General features: G+C 41.5%; 1 protein-coding gene across 3 annotated transcripts in view; it reads left to right on the top strand.

Annotated features, from left to right (window-relative positions):
- The window catches only part of GLIPR1 (GLI pathogenesis-related 1), a 69,754-nt gene that overhangs the window by 51,550 nt on the left and 1,168 nt on the right, over window positions 1–17,036 (top strand). For all 3 annotated transcript variants that reach the window (XM_010828884.1, XM_010828883.1, XM_010828882.1), the window contains one exon: window positions 13,913–13,998. In XM_010828884.1, the coding sequence (XP_010827186.1) occupies window positions 13,913–13,998 (86 nt within the window). The remainder of the gene's footprint in view (window positions 1–13,912; window positions 13,999–17,036) is intronic.

The following is a 17,036-nucleotide window of genomic DNA, read 5'->3' as shown; positions in this document are numbered from 1 at the left end:
TAACGTTGTACAGGAGGCAGTGATCAAAACCATCCCCAAGAAAAAGAAATGCAAAAAGGCAAAATGGTTATTATACTGCATTTGCCATTTTGTCTGAGGAAGCCTTATAACCAGCTATGAAAACAAGAAAGCAAAAGGAAAAGGAGAAAAAGAAAGAATGCCCATTTGAATGCAGCATTCCAAAGGATAACAAGGAGAGATAAGAAAGCCTTCCTCAGTAATCAATGCAAAGAAATAGAGGAAAACAATAGAATGGGAAAGACTAGAGATCTCTTCAAGAAAATTAGGGATACCAAGGGAATATTTCATGCAAAAATGGGCACAATAAAGATAGAAATGGCATGGACCTAACAGAAGAAGAAGATATTAAGAAAAGGTGGCAAGAATACACAGAAGAACTATACAAAAAAGATCTTCACGACCCAGATAATCATGATGGTGTGATCACTCACCTAGAGCCAGACATCCTGGAATGCGAAGTCAAGTGGGCCTTAGAAAGCATCACTATGAACAAAGCTAGATGGAATTCTAGTTGAGCTCTTTCAAATCCCAAAAGATGATGCTGTGAAAGTGCTGCACTCAATATGCCAGCACATTTGGAAAACTCAGCAGTGGCCACAGGACTAGAAAAGGTCAGTTTTCATTCCTATCCCAAAGAAAGGTAATGCCAAAGAATGCTCAAACTACCACACAATTGCACTCCTCTCACACACTAGTAAAGTAATGCTCAAAATTGTTCAAGCTAGGCTTCAACAGTACATGAACCGTGAACTTCCAAATGTTCAAGCTGGTTTTAGAAAAGGCAGAGGAACCAGAGATCAAATTACCAACATCCATTGAATCATCAAAAAAGCAAGAGAGTTCCAGAAAAATATCTACTTCTGCTTATAGACTATGCCAAAGCCTTTGACTGTGTGGATCACTAAAAACTGTGGAAAATTCTTAAAGAGATAGGAATACCAGACCACCTGACCTGCCGCCTGAGAAATCTGTATGCAGGTCAAGAAGCAACAGTTAGAACTGGACATGGAACAACAGACTGGTTCCAAATCAGGAAAGGAGTATGTCAAGGCTGTACATTGTCACCGTGCTTATTTAACTCATGTGCAGAGTACATCATGAGAAATGCCAAGGACAATAAAGCACAAGCTGGAATCAAGATTGCCAGGAGAAATGTCAATAACCTCAAATATGCAGATGACACCACCCTTATGGCAGAAAGCAAAGAAGAACTAAAGAGCCTCTTGATGAAAGTGAAAGAGAAATAAAAGCAAAAATAAACAAATGGGACCTAATTAAAATTAAAAGCTTCTGCACAACAAAGGAAACTATAAGCAAGGTGAAAAGGCAGCCTTCAGAATGGAAGAAAATAATAGCAAAGGAAGCAACTGACAAACAACTAATCTCAAAAATATACAAGGAACACCTGCAGCTCAGTTCCAGAAAAATAAATGACCCAATCAAAAAGTGGGCCAAAGAACTAAACAGATATTTCTCCAAAGAAGACATACAGATGGCTAACAAACATATAAAAAGATGCTCAACATCACTCATGATCAGAGAAATGCAAATCAAAACCACAATGAGGTACCATTTCACGCCAGTCAGAATGGCTGCTATCCAAAAGTCTACAAGCAATAAATGCTGGAGAGGGTGTGGAGAAAAGGGAACCCTCTTACACTGTTGGTGGGAATGCAAACTAGTACAGCCACTATGGAGAATAGTGTGGAGATTCCTTACAAAACTGGAAATAGAACCGTCATATGACCCAGCAATCCCACTGCTGGGCATACACACCGAAGAAACCAGAATTGAAAGAGACACGTGTACCCCAATGTTCATCGCAGCACTGTTTATAATAGCCAGGACATGGAAGCAACCTAGATGTCCATCAGCAGATGAATGGATAAGAAAGCTGTGGTACATATACACAATGGAGTATTACTCAGCCATTAAAAAGAATACATTTGAATCAGTTCTAATGAAGTAGATGAAACTGGAGCCTATTATACAGAGTGAAGTAAGCCAGAAGGAAAAACACCAATACAGTATACTAACGCATATATATGGAATTTAGAAAGATAGTAACGATAAGCCTGTATGTGAGACAGCAAAAGAGACACAGATGTACAGAACAGTCTTTGGACTCTGTGTGAGAGGGTGAGGGTGGGATGATTTGGGAGAATGGCATTGAAACATGTATAATATCATATGTGAAACGAATCACCAGACCAGATTTGATGCAGGATACAGGATGCTCGGGGCTGGTGCACTGGGATGACCCAGAGGGATGGTACGGGGAGGGACGTGGGAAGGGGGTTCAGGATGGGGAACACATGTACACCCGTGGCGGATTCATGTTGATGTATGGCAAAACCAATACAATACTGTAAAGTAATTAGCCTTCAATTTAAATAAATAAGTTTATATTTTAAAAAAAGAAAAAGTGAAAGAGGAGAGTGAAAATGTGGCTTAGAGCTCAACATTCAGAAAACTAAGATCACGGCATCTGGTCCCATCACTTCATGGCACATAGATGGGGAAACAGTTGAAACAGTGTCAGACTTTATTTTGGGGGGCTCCAAAATCACTGTAGATGGTGATTGCAGCCATGAAATTAAAAGACGCTTGCTCCTTGGAAGAAAAGGACCAACCTAGATAGCTTATTAAAAAGCAAAGACATTACTTTGCCCACAAAGGTCTGTCTAGTCAAAGCTATGGTTTTTCCAGTAGTCATGTACAGATGTGGGAGTTGGACTACAAAGAAAGCTGAGCACCGAAGAATTGATGCTATGGTGTTGGAGAAGACTTTTGAGGCAGCAAGGAGATCCAACCAGTCCATCCTAAAGGAAATTAGTCCTGAATATTTATTGGATGGACTGATACTGAAGCTGAAACTTCAATACTTTGGCCACCTGATGCAAAGAACTGACTTTACTGGAAAAGACCCTGATGCTGAGAGAGATCGAAGGACGGAGGAGAAGGGGATGACAGAGGATGAGATGGTTGGATGGCATCACCAACTCAATGGAGATGAGTTTGAGTAAACTCCAGGAGTTGGTGATGGACAGGGAGGCCTGGTGTGCTGTGGTTCATGGGGTCGCAAAGAGTCAGACACGACTGAGCAACTGAACTGAACTGAACTGATGCAGAAATTTTTAAGTAGTTCCCACTTGTTTATTTCATTTCCTTTACTCTAGGAGACCGATCCAAAAACATCTTGCTGCAATTTATGTCAGATTGTTCTGCTATGTTTTCCTCTAGGAGTTTTATAGTATCCCATCCTATATTTAGGGCATCTCTGTATTTTCTTTTCATGGATGATGCACAGTCTTATAAAAACCTTTGGTCATATCTGTTTCCTTCAGTTCCTAGAATGATACTACTAGGTAAAAGTGTAATCACTTTATGTTCTGTAAAATTACATATTGCCAAATATCCTCTACCATTATTACATCAATTTATACTTCCTCATCAGTACTGGATATAATTTTTCAGGATTTTCTAATTGCTAGAAAATTATATTGCATGTTTTCTTTTGTATCTTTGCTCCTAGTGATTTTCATTTCTCACCTGATTGCCTACTTAGATTTCTTCTTTTGTGAATCATATGCTCTGCCCATATTTCTACTAGAAAAATTTTGATTTAAAGTTTTTAACTTTGTCATAATATGACAATTTGTGATTTTTTGTCCTTGAATTTTGTTTGGATTTTACCAATCTTCAGGCCCCAGAAGACTTGTTATAGAAACCTCTCTGTCTGTCCCTGAAGTCAGAAAATGTGTTGACTACTCTGAGCATGAGTGGAAGTGAGGTGACCAAAATGGGTCTTGTTCAGAAAATAACAGATTTCACTTAAAGTCTTAGAGACAGAAAATGAGGGAAACCCAGGAAAAACTAGCCAAGCCATGAGTCAGACAGCAGTAACCTTTCATGACATTTGTATATCTTAGTGTTTGGGATGTAGGCTCCTAAGACCACCCAACTTACTTCATTTACTGTGTGACTTTGAATAAGTCACAGATATCTCTCTGAATCTATTTCCTAAGTAAAAGATCAATATAAGCACCTACTGCTTAAGAGTAGCTCTGAAAATTATACAAGAAAATTATGTAAATGCAATGACAGGCCATGGTGATTGTTTGAGAAGTATTCATAATTATTACCATTATAACTGTTGTTGTTCAGTTGTGTCCAACTCTTTGAGTGCCATGGACTGCAGCATGCCAGGCTTCCCTGTCCTTCACTATCTCCCAGAGTTTGCTCATGTCCATTGAGTCAATGACGTCATCCAACCATCTCATCCTCCGTTGTCTGCTTCTCCTCTTGCCTGCAATCTTTCCCAGCATCAGGGTCTTTTCTGATAAGTTGGCTCTTTGCATCAGGTGGCCAAAGTATTGGAGCTTCAGCTTTAGCATTGGTGCTTCTGATGAATAATCAGGGTTGATTTCCTTCAGCATTGACTGGTTTGATCTCCTTGCAGTCCAAGGGACTCTCAAGAGTTCTCCAACACCACAGTTTGAAAACATCAATTCTTCAACGCTCAGCTCTCTTTATGGTCCACTCACACATCTATACGTGATAACTGGAAAAACTATAGCTATGACTATATGGACCTTTGTCGGCAATGTGATGTCTCTGCTTTTTAATATAATGTCTAGGTTTGTCATAGCTTTTCTCCAGGGAGCAAGCATCTTTTAATTTTGTGGCTGCGGTTACTGTCTGCAGTGATTTTGAAGCCCAGAAAATAAAGTCTGTCACTGTTTTCATTTTTTCCCAATCCATTTGTCATGAAGTGATGGGATCCGATGCCACGATCTTAGTTTTTTGAATGTTGAGCTTTGCCAGCTTTTCATTCTCCTCTTTTACCTTCATCAAGATGCTCTTTAGTTCCTCTTTGCTTTCTGCCATTAGAGTGATGTCATCTGCATATCTGAGGTTATTGATATTTCTCCCAGCAATCTTCATTCCAGCATGAGCTTCATCCAGCCCATGTACAGCATTTCACATGATGTACACAGTCTTTAAGTTAAATAAGCAGGGTGACAATATTCAGCCTTGACATACTCCTTTCCCAATTTTGAACCAGTCCATTGTTCTATGTCCGGTTCTAACTGTTGCTTCTTGACCTGCATATAGGTTTCTCAGGAGGCAGGTAAGGTGGTCTGGTATTACCATCTCTTGAAGAATTTTCCACAGTTTTTAGTGATCCACACAGTCAAAGGCTTTAGCATAGTCAATGAAGCAGAAGTAGATGTTTTTCTGGGATTGCTTTGTTTTTCTATGATCCAAAAGATGTTGGCAACTTGTTCTCTGATTCCTCTGCCTTTTCTAAATCCAGCTTGAACATCTGGAAGTTCATGTACTGCTGAAGCCTAGATTGAAGGATTTTGAGCATTACCTTCTAGCATGTGAAAGTGCAATTGTGCTATAGTTTGAGCATTCTTTGGCATTGCCCTTCTTTGGGATTGAAATGAAAACTGACTTTTCCAGTCCTGTGGCCACTGCTGAGTTTTCCAAATTTGCTGGCAAGTTGCGTGCAGCACTTTCACAGCATCACCTTTTAGGATTTGAAATAGCTCAGCTAGAATTCCATCACCTCCACTAGCCTTGTTCATAGTGATGCTTTCTAAGGCCCACTTGACTTCACACTCTTGGATGTCTGGCTCTAGGTGACACCATCATGGTAATTTGATCATTAAGACCATTTTTGCACAGTTCTTCTGTGTATTCTTACCATCACCTCTTCTTAATATCTTCTGCTTCTGGTAGGTTCATACCATTTCTGCCCTTTATTGTGCCCGTCCTTGCATGAAATGGTCCCTTGGTATCTCTAATTTTCTTAAAGAGATCTCTAGTCTTTCCCATTCTGTTGTTTTCCTCTATTTCTTTATATTGATCACTTAGAATGGCTTTCTTATCTCTCTCTGTTATTCTTTGCAACTCTGCATTCAGATGGGTATATCTTTCCTTTCCTTAGTTGCCTTTCACTTCTCTTCTTTTTGCAGCTATTTTTAAGGTCTCCTTAGACAACTATTTTGCCTTTTTGCATTTATCCCATGGATGGAGGAACCTAGTAGGCTGCAGTCCTACCAGAGTCGGACACAACTGAGCGACTTCACTTTCACTTTTCACTTTCATGCATTAGAGAAGGAAATGGCAACCCACTCCAGTATTCTTGCCTGGAGAATCCCAGGGATGGGGGAGCCTGGTGGGCTGCCATCTATGCGGTCACACAGAGTCGGACACGACTGAAGCGACTTAGCAGCAGCAGCAGCAGGGATGGTTTTGATCAGTGCCTCCTATACAATGTTACGAACCTCCATCCATAGCTCTTCAGGTGCTCTGTTTATCAGATCAAATCCCTTGAATCTATTTGTCACTTCTACTGTATAATCATAAGGAATTTGACTTAGGTCATACCTGAATGGTCTAGTGGTTTTCCCTACTTTCTTCGAGTCTGAATTTGGCAATAAGAAGTTCATGATCTGAGCCACAGTCAGCTCCCAGTTTTGTTTTTGCTGACTGTATAGAGCTTCTCCATCTTCAGGTACAAAGAATATAGTCAATCTGATTTCGGTTTTGACCATCTGGTGATGTCCACGTATACAGTCTTCTCTTGTGTTGTTGAAAGAGGGTGTTTGCTATGACCAGTGCATTCTCTTAGCAAAACTCTGTTGGTCTTGTTACTCCAGGTATTTCTTGACTGAGAAGGACATATTTTTTTGATGTTAGTTCTAGAAGGTCTTGTAGGTCTTCATAGCATCGTTCAACTTCAGCTTCTTTGACACTAGTGGTTGGGGCATAGAGTTGTATTACTGGGATTTTGAATGACTTGTCTAGGAAACAGAGATCACTCTGTCATTTTGAGATTGCACCCAAGTACTGCATTTCAGATTCTTTTGTTGAATATGAGGGCTAATCCATTTCTTCTAAGGAATTCTTGCCCACAATAATAGATATAATGGTCATCTGAATCAAATTCATCCATTTCTGTCCTTTTTAGCTCACTGATTCCTAAAATGTCAATGTTCACTCTTGCCATCTCCTGTTTGACTACTTCCAATTCACCTCGATTCATGGACCTGACATTCCAGGTTCCTATGCAGTATTGCTCTTTACAGCATCAGACTTTACTTCCATCACCAGTCACATCCACAACTGGGCATTGTTTCTGCTTTCGCTCAGCCTTTCATTCCTTCTGGAGCTATTTCTCCCACTCTTCTCCAGTAGCCTATGGGCACACAACCCGGGGAGTTCATTTTTCAGCGTCATATCTCTTTTGCCTTTTCATACTGTTCATGGGGTTCTCAGGGCAAGAATACTGAAGATGTTTGCCATTCCCTTCCCCAGTGAACCACATTTTGTTGGAACTCTCCACTATGACCCATCCATCTTGGGTTGCTCTACACAGCATGACTTGCAGTTTCATTAAGTTACACAAAGTTGTGATCCATGTGATCATTTTGGCTAGTTTTCTGTGATTGTGGTTTTCATTCTGTCTGCCCTCTGATGGATGAAGATAAGAGGCTTCTGGAAGCTTCCTGATGGGAGGAACTGGCTGTGGGGAAAACTGGGTCTTGCTCTGGTGAGCAAGGCCAGGCTCAGTAAGTCTTTAACCCAATTTTCATGCTGATAGTTGGGGCGTGTTCCCTCCCTGTATTTGAGCTGAGTCAAAAGTATGGTAGGGATAAGGGTGACCTCCTCCAAAAGGTCATGCCCTCTTGCTGCGCCTCCCAGAACTGTTGCTGTCAGTGCCCCTGACCCCGAGGCAGGCCACGGTCAACCCATGCCTCCACCGGAGACTCTCAAACACTCACAGGCAAGAATGGCTCAGTCATTTGTGGGGTCCCTCCTCCTTTTTCCTGAGTCCTGGTGTGCACAGGTTTTGGTTTTTCCCTCCAGGAGTCTTGCTTTCCCTAGTCTTGTGGAAGCTCCATAATCAAATCCTGCTGACCTTCAAAGTCAGATCCCTGGAAGATTCTCGGTCCCTTTGTAGGATCCCCAGATTGAGAAGTCTGTTTTGGGGCCTAGAGTTTTCACAACACAGTGAGAACTTCTTTGGCATAATTGTTCTCCATTTTGTGGGTCATCTGCCTGACAGCTTAAGGGGGACTAACGGCGACCTCCTTCGAGAGGATTCATGCCACACACCGCACCTCCCAGGATTGCTGCTGCCAGAGCCCCTGTCCCTATGGCAGGCCACTGCTGACCTGTGCCTCCTCAGGAAACACTCCAAGGCAGGTCTGCTGCTCGTTTCCCTGGGTCCTGGTATGCACAAGGTTTTGTTGGTGCCCCCCGACCCCCCACCAAGCACCTCTGGTGGGAATGAGATTTGATTTTAAATGTAATTGTGCTCCCCCCCACCCACCATCTGGTTGTGGCTTTTTCTTTGCCCTTTAATGTGGTGTATATTTTGGGGTGGGTTCCAACGTTCTCCTGTTGATGATTCTTTGGCAACTAGTTGTGATTCTGGTGTTCTCGCAAGAGAAGAGAAGGCACACGTCCTTCTACTCTGCCATTAGTATCATCCTGCTGAAGCAGCTTCTTTGTCTTTGGGTGTGGGATAATTTTTTTCGTGGGTTCCAGGTCCTCTTGTCAATGGTTGTTCAGCTAGTTGCAATTTTGTTGTTTTCGCAGGAGGTGAGATGAGTGCACGTCCTTAATAATAAGGTACAAAAGTGAGTTCTCTTGGTTTCAACTCCCTTTTCTTGATTTCAGAGATATAAACAATACTAAGTTGTAAAACTTGTAAGCCAATTCATATTTGGGCTTCCCTGGTGGCTCAGATGGTGAAGAATTTGCCTGCAGTGTGGAAGACCTGGGTTCACTCCCTGGGTTGGGAAGATACCCTGGAGGAGAGCATGACAACCCATGCCAGTATCTCCATGGGTAGAGGAGCCTGGTGGGATACAGTCCACGTGGTTGCTAAGAGTTGGACATGACTAAGCACAGCACATTACATAATGTTTCTATGAACACTGAGTAACATTCATTTATTCATACAAATAAAAGCATATGTTCATTCAATTATTCAAAAAATATGTGTTCACTCAACTTCATAGGACAACAAGCCAGACAGTCCCTGCCCCTTTGGAGTTTATTGTCTGTGGCATTCAGACAATAAAAGTACAGAGAAAATAACTGCATGATGACAGGAGCCATGCTGGAAATAGAAATAATGCTGTAATTCACTATGAGTAGGCAGGGCCCTTGTTTGAGATAAAATGCTCAGGGAAGGGCTTTCTGCGACATATTTAAGCTTAGGCGTGAAGAGTGAGAAGGAACCAGACATGTGAAGAATCTCAGAAACAGTTAGATATTCAGTTGTGAAAACAAAAGACCAGCTCCTGTGGAAAGGATGACGGAACAGACAGAAGACCAGGGTGCTTGGACCGTGAATGAGATGAAGCTGGGGGAGGAGGGAGTGCAGATCACCCAGGGCCTTGTAGACCACTGCAGCTTCACTTTACCCACCTCACAAGCTGAAGCCATCCAGGTATTTTAAGCAGAAGGTGACAAGACTTGCCTTAAATTTGGAGTTCACTGGGCATGCCTGTGGGGAAAGGATTGGAAGGGGAGTGGAGGGGAGCCCAGGGACCAGTGAAGAGGGTCCTCGTGTCCATCTGAGCCTGTTTTTCCTTCTCTACACAAGAACTTCCATGTAATTCTGAAAAGCGAGTCCCTCCCCAGTGTTTCTGAAATTCCCTCAGAATGGGCTCTGGGCAGTTAGTTCTCCAGTCCTGCGGCGCTCAGCTCTGGACTCCTGCCCTTGGCCCATGTTGACTCCTCCCCTCCCGGTCACCTCAAGTCTCCCTGATCTGCAGCATCCTGACACAGACTCTTCTTCATCAAGTGGGCCCCACCTCCACGCAGATGGCTGAAGAGACGATTATACCACAGAAGTGGAAACAACCGCTTCCATAAGCAGACAGTACAGGAGCCAGTGTACTTTGGCCATCACTGCCTTGGGGACTGTTACTCATCTCTAAGCTTTTCTTTATAAAGATCTTTCTTTCCTCTTCACCAGAGTCCCAGGGCGCCAACCCTCAGGCAACCAGGGGAACACTGAAACCTCCTACTTCTCCATTGGGCAGAATACTTAGGCTCCCTTGTCTCTTTGTATAAAATTTTACTTTATTGAAGTATAGTTGATTTACAGTGTTGTATTAGTTTCCGGTATACAGCAGTGATTCTGTTGTTCAGCCACTAAATCATGTCTGACTCTTGCAGCCCCATGGTCTGCAGCCTGCTATGTTCTTCTGTCTATGGGGTTTTCCAGGCAAAAAATACTGGAGTGGGTTGCCATTTCCTTCTCCCAGGAATCTTCCTGACCCAGGGATTGAACCTACATCTCCCACACTGGCAGGCAGATTCTTTACCACTGAGCCACCAGGGAAGCCCAATGCACTTATACATATAGAACAGTTTGATTTGCTAATCCCAAACTCCTAATCCACCCCTCCCCGACCTTATCCTTCGGCAGCCACAAGTTTGTTCTCTATATTTGTTTCTGTTTTATAGATAAATTCGTGTCATATTTTAGATTTCACATTTACGTGATAGCGTATGGTATTTGTCTTTCTTACTTCACCTAGTGTAATTATGAGGTCTATCCGTCTTGCTGCCAATAGCATTATTTCGTTCTTTTCTATGGTCAGTTATATCCCATATATATATATATATACACATTGGGCTTATATTGGGCTTCCCTCATAGCTTAGTTGGTAAAGAATCTTCCTGCAGTGCAGGAGACCTGGGTTCAATTCCTGTGTTGGGAAGATCCCCTGGAGAAGGAAATGGCAACCCACTCATTTTCTTGCCTGGAGAATCCCATGGATAGAGGAGCCTGGCGGGCTATAGTCCATGGGGTCACAGAGTCGGACATGACTTAAGGACTAAACCACCACCATATTCCATATATATTCCCTTTACTTCACACCCTCTCCAGCATTTATTTGTAGACACTTTAACGATGGCCATTCTGACCAGTGTGAGGTGGTACTTCACTACAGTTTTTATTTACATCTGTCTAGTAATTAGTGTTGGAGAAGGCAATGGCACCCCACTCTAGCATTCTTGCCTGGAAAATCCCATGGATGGAGGAGCCTGGTGGGCTGCAGTCCATGGGGTCGCTGAGGGTCGGACACGACTGAGCAACTTCACTTTCACTTTTCACTTTCATGCATTGGAGAAGGAAACGGCAACCCACTCCAGTGTTCTTGCCTGGAGAATCCCAGGGACGGGGGAGCCTGGTGGGCTGCCATCTATAGGGTCGCACAGAGTTGGGCACAACTGTAGCGACTTAGCATCAGCAGCAGTAATTAGTGATGTTGAGCATCTTTTCATGTGCCTGTCGGCCATTTGCATGTCTTCTTTGGGTTAATGTCTATTTAGATCTTCTATCCATTTTTTGATTGGTTTATTTGTTATTGAGCTATATGTGCTATTTGTATATTTTGGAATTAACACTTGTGGGTCACACCATTTGCAAATATTTTCTCCCAGTTCATAGGTTGTCTTTTCATTTTATCTGTGGTTTCCCTTTGCTGTGCAAAAGCTTGTAAGTTTGATTAGGTTCTGTTTATTTTTGCTTTTATTTCTATTGCATAGAGTCTGTAGGTCTCTTAGTCTTAATCATTGCCTTCTAGACAAAATCCAGGTCTTTGCAGAGCATGTTTTTCCCAAGGTGAATTTTGCCATTTCACTGCAAGTCACAACTGCCTTACTTTTAGCTTGTTTTTGAAGTAGCAATTTTTTCCTCTTAATAGTACAGAATGCACACTTAAACAAAGTATGACGTAGTATAAGTGATTGCATTAAAAACATTCTAGAACTTAACTCAAAGAGTGCTGTGCTTTTTAACAATGAAAGATAGCCCAAGGACTAATGTCTATTTTGGACATCTTCCATAGTTGTTATCAGAACCTCCACTATATTCCTTAGACTATTTTCCACAGTGTAGAGTAAGCATGGGGCTAAATTTAATTTCTGAAACAACCTAAATTAACTTGGAGTCAAAGAATTTGAACATGTATTTTTAGTTGGAATTGAGGTGTTAGTAAAAAGTAATGTCTCTAAAGGGGGGAGTTCTTATTTTCTTTGAAAATAAATGTATAGCATTAGAGGATAGGAGTCCATGAATTTGAATTAGAAAAAAGTCACATCTTTTTCACTAACTTCTATAGAAAATAATATTTTTTGTGAATTAACATTCCAGTCATATCAGCAATACTTATGATTGGACAGTACTACCCGTGTCTTTATAAATGTCAGATATGCTCATATCACATTCTAGTTGTAGTTCTCTCAAAATATAGTTTGTATTCATCTCTAAAATTACTGTTAATTATTAGACTCCCTGCTGTGCTGTGCAGGGAGTTGCGTCAGTAGTGTCCGACTCCTTGCAACCCCATGGATTATAGCCCACCAGGCTACTCTGTCCATGGGATTCTCCAGGAAAGAATACTGGAGTGGGTTGCTGTTTCCTTCTCCAGGGGATCTTCCTGGCCCAGGGATCAAACTCCCATCTCTTATGTCTCCTGCCCTGGCAGCAGGTTCTTTTCCACTAGAGCAACCTGGGATGCCAGACTCCTTGCTAGCTCTCATCTAATACACAGAGAAGTATGTCTGTATATCACAAGTATTTTTAACATGTTAATAATTATTTCAATTTAATTGGCTTACTTTGTAATCCTATGAATTTTATTTTAGCTATTTTAAAACTGTTTTGAGAAAGAACCTATAGGCTCCACCGGGCTGCCAAAGGGTCCATGACATGAAAAAGTCAAGAACTCCTTTCCAAAAGCAGAGTTCCAAAAAAAGCTTAGTGCAATGGCAAGTTCATTGAAATAAATGTACAGCCTCTCATCATTACTACTCCAAAGTTGTTTATGGAGATGTAAATTGTTTGGATATTATTTCACTTTCTAAGCTGATCTTGGTCAGTTACTTAACAGAGTGTTAAGCCTCTAGCTATGGGGATTAAAAAAATTAGTGTCTTCCCCATTGGGTTATTGTGAAGATTGATTCATTCAAGGACACTTAGAACAGTGCCTAGTACATGAGTATTCGGTAATTATTATGTTACCCGTGTCACATCCTTTATGTGAAAACAAACTGCACTTTAGGAACTCCCTCATAGCTCTTGTGATTTTCTTCTGGAAGACCCTCACCCCAGCCAAATGGCTCCTATCCAATAATAACCATGGAGGTTTGCTGGACTAAGAACAAAAATGTGGGTCATGAGAGCTTTTCTACGATGGACAGTTTTATGGATGGCAGTGATCACACAGGCCAGACATTAACTAGAGGGAACATTTCTTTAAAATCAAACCTAGGTCTCATTGATTCTGATATCTGTACATTGTGGTTTTTGGTAACTTAATCTTTGAGCTGTAGTTTCCTTACCTGTAAAACAGAAATAAAAATAACTTTCTCCCAGAGTTGTCTCAGGAATTAACTGAGATGATTAAGACAAAGGTTCCTAAACACAGGCACTTAGAGTGAGTTTGGCAAATATTAGCAGGTTTCCACTTCTGCTTCCCTCTCTCCACTTCTCTCATCAATCTTCTGAATTTGTGGACTTCAATCCTAGGATTTAGCCAAAAAGAAGACAGCACTCAGTCGTGTTTGACTCTTGTGATCTCATAAACCATAGCCCACCAGGCTCCTCTATCCATGGGATTCTCCAGGCAAGAATACTGGAGTGGGTTGCCATTTCCTTCTCCAGGGGATCTTCCCAACCCAGGAATTGAACCCATGTCTCCCACATTGCAGGCAGATGCTTTACCAGCTGAGCTATGTGGAAAGTTCAGTGTTTAGCCAAGGACCATGATAAATTGCAATTGGTTGGTGGGGGGAGGGGGGAGGGGTAGAAAAACTTCCTAATGGATACTTTTCTTCTTCACAGAGGCAATTACCCAACCTGGCCATATAAAAAAGGATCCACATGCAGTGCCTGCCCCAGGAATGACAAATGTTTGGACAATCTTTGCAGTGAGTAAAAGGAACAATCTACCAATAATACAATGTGTTCAAAACTCTTGTAACTTTCTAGAGATCAGTCCTGAATATTCATTGAATGACTGATGCTGAAGCTCAAACTCCAAAACTTTGGCCACCTGATGTGAAGAACTTATTCATTTGAAAAGACCCTGATGCTGGGAAAGATTCAAGGTGGGAGAAGGAGACGACAGAGGATGAAATGGTTGGATGGTATCATCTACTCAATGGATATGAGTTTGAGTCAACTTCGGGAGTTGGTGATGGACAGGGAAGCCCGGTGTGCTGCAGTCCATGGGGTCGCAGAGTCGGACAAGACTGAGCAACTGAACTGAAGAATGAAAACATTTGTTTTATCCTAATAGCTCTTTTCAGGAAAAGGGGCATCAGGTAGCAATCAAAGCAATGACTTACTGTCCTAGGAATGAATATATGTTCAAGAGAAATTTAAAGAAGCAAATATCCTTTATAGTTAGCACTAATCAGAACAACAAATGACTGATTATGGGAAATTGTAGACCCAAGATTTGCTAATTTCAGCAATATAAAAATAGTAAAAGTTAACCAAAAGAATTCTGAATTGTGTTCAGGTAGAATTCTACCTGTCCAAAGCATTCAAGACTTAAATGTTCATCTATAGAACTGAATGAAATAAAGGCTGCAGTGTAGCACTTTTCACTAGTTCAGTTCAGTTCAGTTCACTCAGTCGTGTCCGACTCTTTGCGACCCCATGAATCGCAGCACGCCAGGCCTCCCTGTCCATCACCAACTCCCGGAGTTCACCCAGACTCACGTCCATCGAGTCAGTGATGCCATCCAGCCATCTCATCCTCTGTCGGCCCCTTCTCCTCCTGCCCCCAATCCCTCCCAGCATCAGAGTCTTTTCCAATGAGTCAACTCTTCGCATGAGGTGGCCAAAGTACTGGAGTTTCAGCTTTAGCATCAGTCCTTCCAAAGAACACCCAGGACTGATCTCCTTTAGAATGGACTGGTTGGATCTCCTTGCAGTCCATGGGACTCTCAAGAGTCTTCTCCAACACCACAGTTCAAAAGCATCAATTCTTCGGCGCTCAGCTTTCCTCACAGTCCAACTCTCACATCCATACATGACCACTGGAAAAACCACAGCCTTGACTAGACAGACATTTGTTGGCAAAGTAATGTCTCTGCTTTTGAATATGTTATCTAGGTTGGTCATAACTTTCCTTCCAAGGAGTAAGCGTCTTTTAATTTCATGGCTGCAATCACCATCTGCAGTGATTTTGGAGCCCAGAAAAATAAAAGTCTGACACTGTTTCCACTGTTTCCCCATCTATTTCCCATGAAGTGATGGGACCGGATGCCATGATCTTCGTTTTCTGAATGTTGAGCTTTAAGCCAACTTTTTCACTCTCCTCTTTCACTTTCATCAAGAGGTTTTTTAGTTCCTCTTCACTTTCTGCCATAAGGGCGGTGTCATCTGCATATCTGAGGTTATTGATATTTCTCCTGGCAATCTTGATTCCAGCTTTCACTAGTAAGACGGCATTTAATGAGGAACAGTGTAGAAGGTGAATGAAGATAACTTTCCAAGGATGCTTTACATCACTTTAAAGTATTAATACACAGTTGGCCAAGAGTCCATTTATGTTTTCTGTTCCAGACACATTCCTTTCCATCTTAGTTTTTTTTCACTTTTTGAACCGGTGTGAAACGAAACATCAATCAAGCTATTACAGTTGTGCAAATTCTCTACTACTTTTGTGCTTTTATCTGTAACCAACTGAACCTCTCAGGGCTGCAGGACTGGCGTGGGGTGGTCAAAGCAGAAGGAGGCTGGAATGGACTGAGTTTAACAGCATACATTTTTGTTTGGCCAAAGTGTTCTATTGCTTACATGTCTTCAAAGTCCCTCCTAGGTCTAAAACTATAAAATTCTTTTCAACTGTTTGTTCCCTTCTTCCTGATTTGTATACATTAAATTCTCATTTTCACTCCAGCCATATAGCAATACTTGACCACCCTTCTGAGCCAGTTATTTCTCTGCAGTTCAACCATTTTTTCTGAGAATCTGGAACAAGTGCCTGGCACACACTTTACAAATATTACCTACTATCCCCAAGTTCATCCTCCCTCTAATCTCAAATCTTGTTTGCTTTGGTATTCTGGTAGCATCTTTATGCCCAGTTTTAGATGTTTTTATGCTCAAACAATCCTCACAATGCTTCTTCAGAATCAGTGATGAGAAGAGACAATTAAATTATGTTGAGTAATTTTACTGTTGCTCCTGGTTAACTGTCTTTCCCACTAGACTGAATTCCAAACAGACAAAGTTATGCCTACCTAATTCACCTTTGTAACCAACCCAGGTGCCTAGTCTGGCTGACCAATTACCACTAATTTGACTGCATTTTTTAAAAAATCATATTTTGAAAGGCGTGCTGTGATTGGGTTGCAAAGAGTCAGACACGACTGAGCGATATTTTTTAAAATCTAGACAATTAGTAACAACAGCACCAGAACAATAACAAGGAGAAAACTTGTGGACTTTTAGCTTTTGATCTTGGAGATCTAGCTTGAAATGGTCTCTAATCTTGTGGGATAAAATTCAGAAATTTAAGATTGCACTCCAACAATAATGAAAAACCCCTGGACTCTTAAGAAAGACAAAGGAAAACACAAGCTAACTTGCAGAGGGGTAAGGGTTGGAGGATAAAGGCTTTTATCTATCAGATTCCATCTCTGACAAATTATAGCAAACACTGGAGGAAAAAAAAAAACCTCTGTGGTCTTCCAGATAACTATTCCATAAATACCAACGGAGGCCAAATTAGGATGGTTTTGCAAAATGCACTGGGAATACCAAGGGTACACAAGCTGATCTGAGCTAGTGCTCGTTGTGGACGGCATCTGTTTCACTATTCAAAAGTTGGAGGTTTAACATTTAAAAAATATATATATATATGTAAGAAAAAATATAACTAGCACATCACACCTTGATTTCATGGAAGTAAGTGCCAAGAAAAGTTAAAGCAGCTGAAGCTTCGATGGCA

The sequence above is a fragment of the Bison bison genome, unplaced genomic scaffold, assembly GCF_000754665.1.
Source record: "Bison bison bison isolate TAMUID 2011002044 unplaced genomic scaffold, Bison_UMD1.0 scf7180017864497, whole genome shotgun sequence".
NCBI classification, from domain to species: domain Eukaryota; kingdom Metazoa; phylum Chordata; class Mammalia; order Artiodactyla; family Bovidae; genus Bison; species Bison bison.
This window is presented reverse-complemented; position numbering and strand designations above follow the sequence as displayed.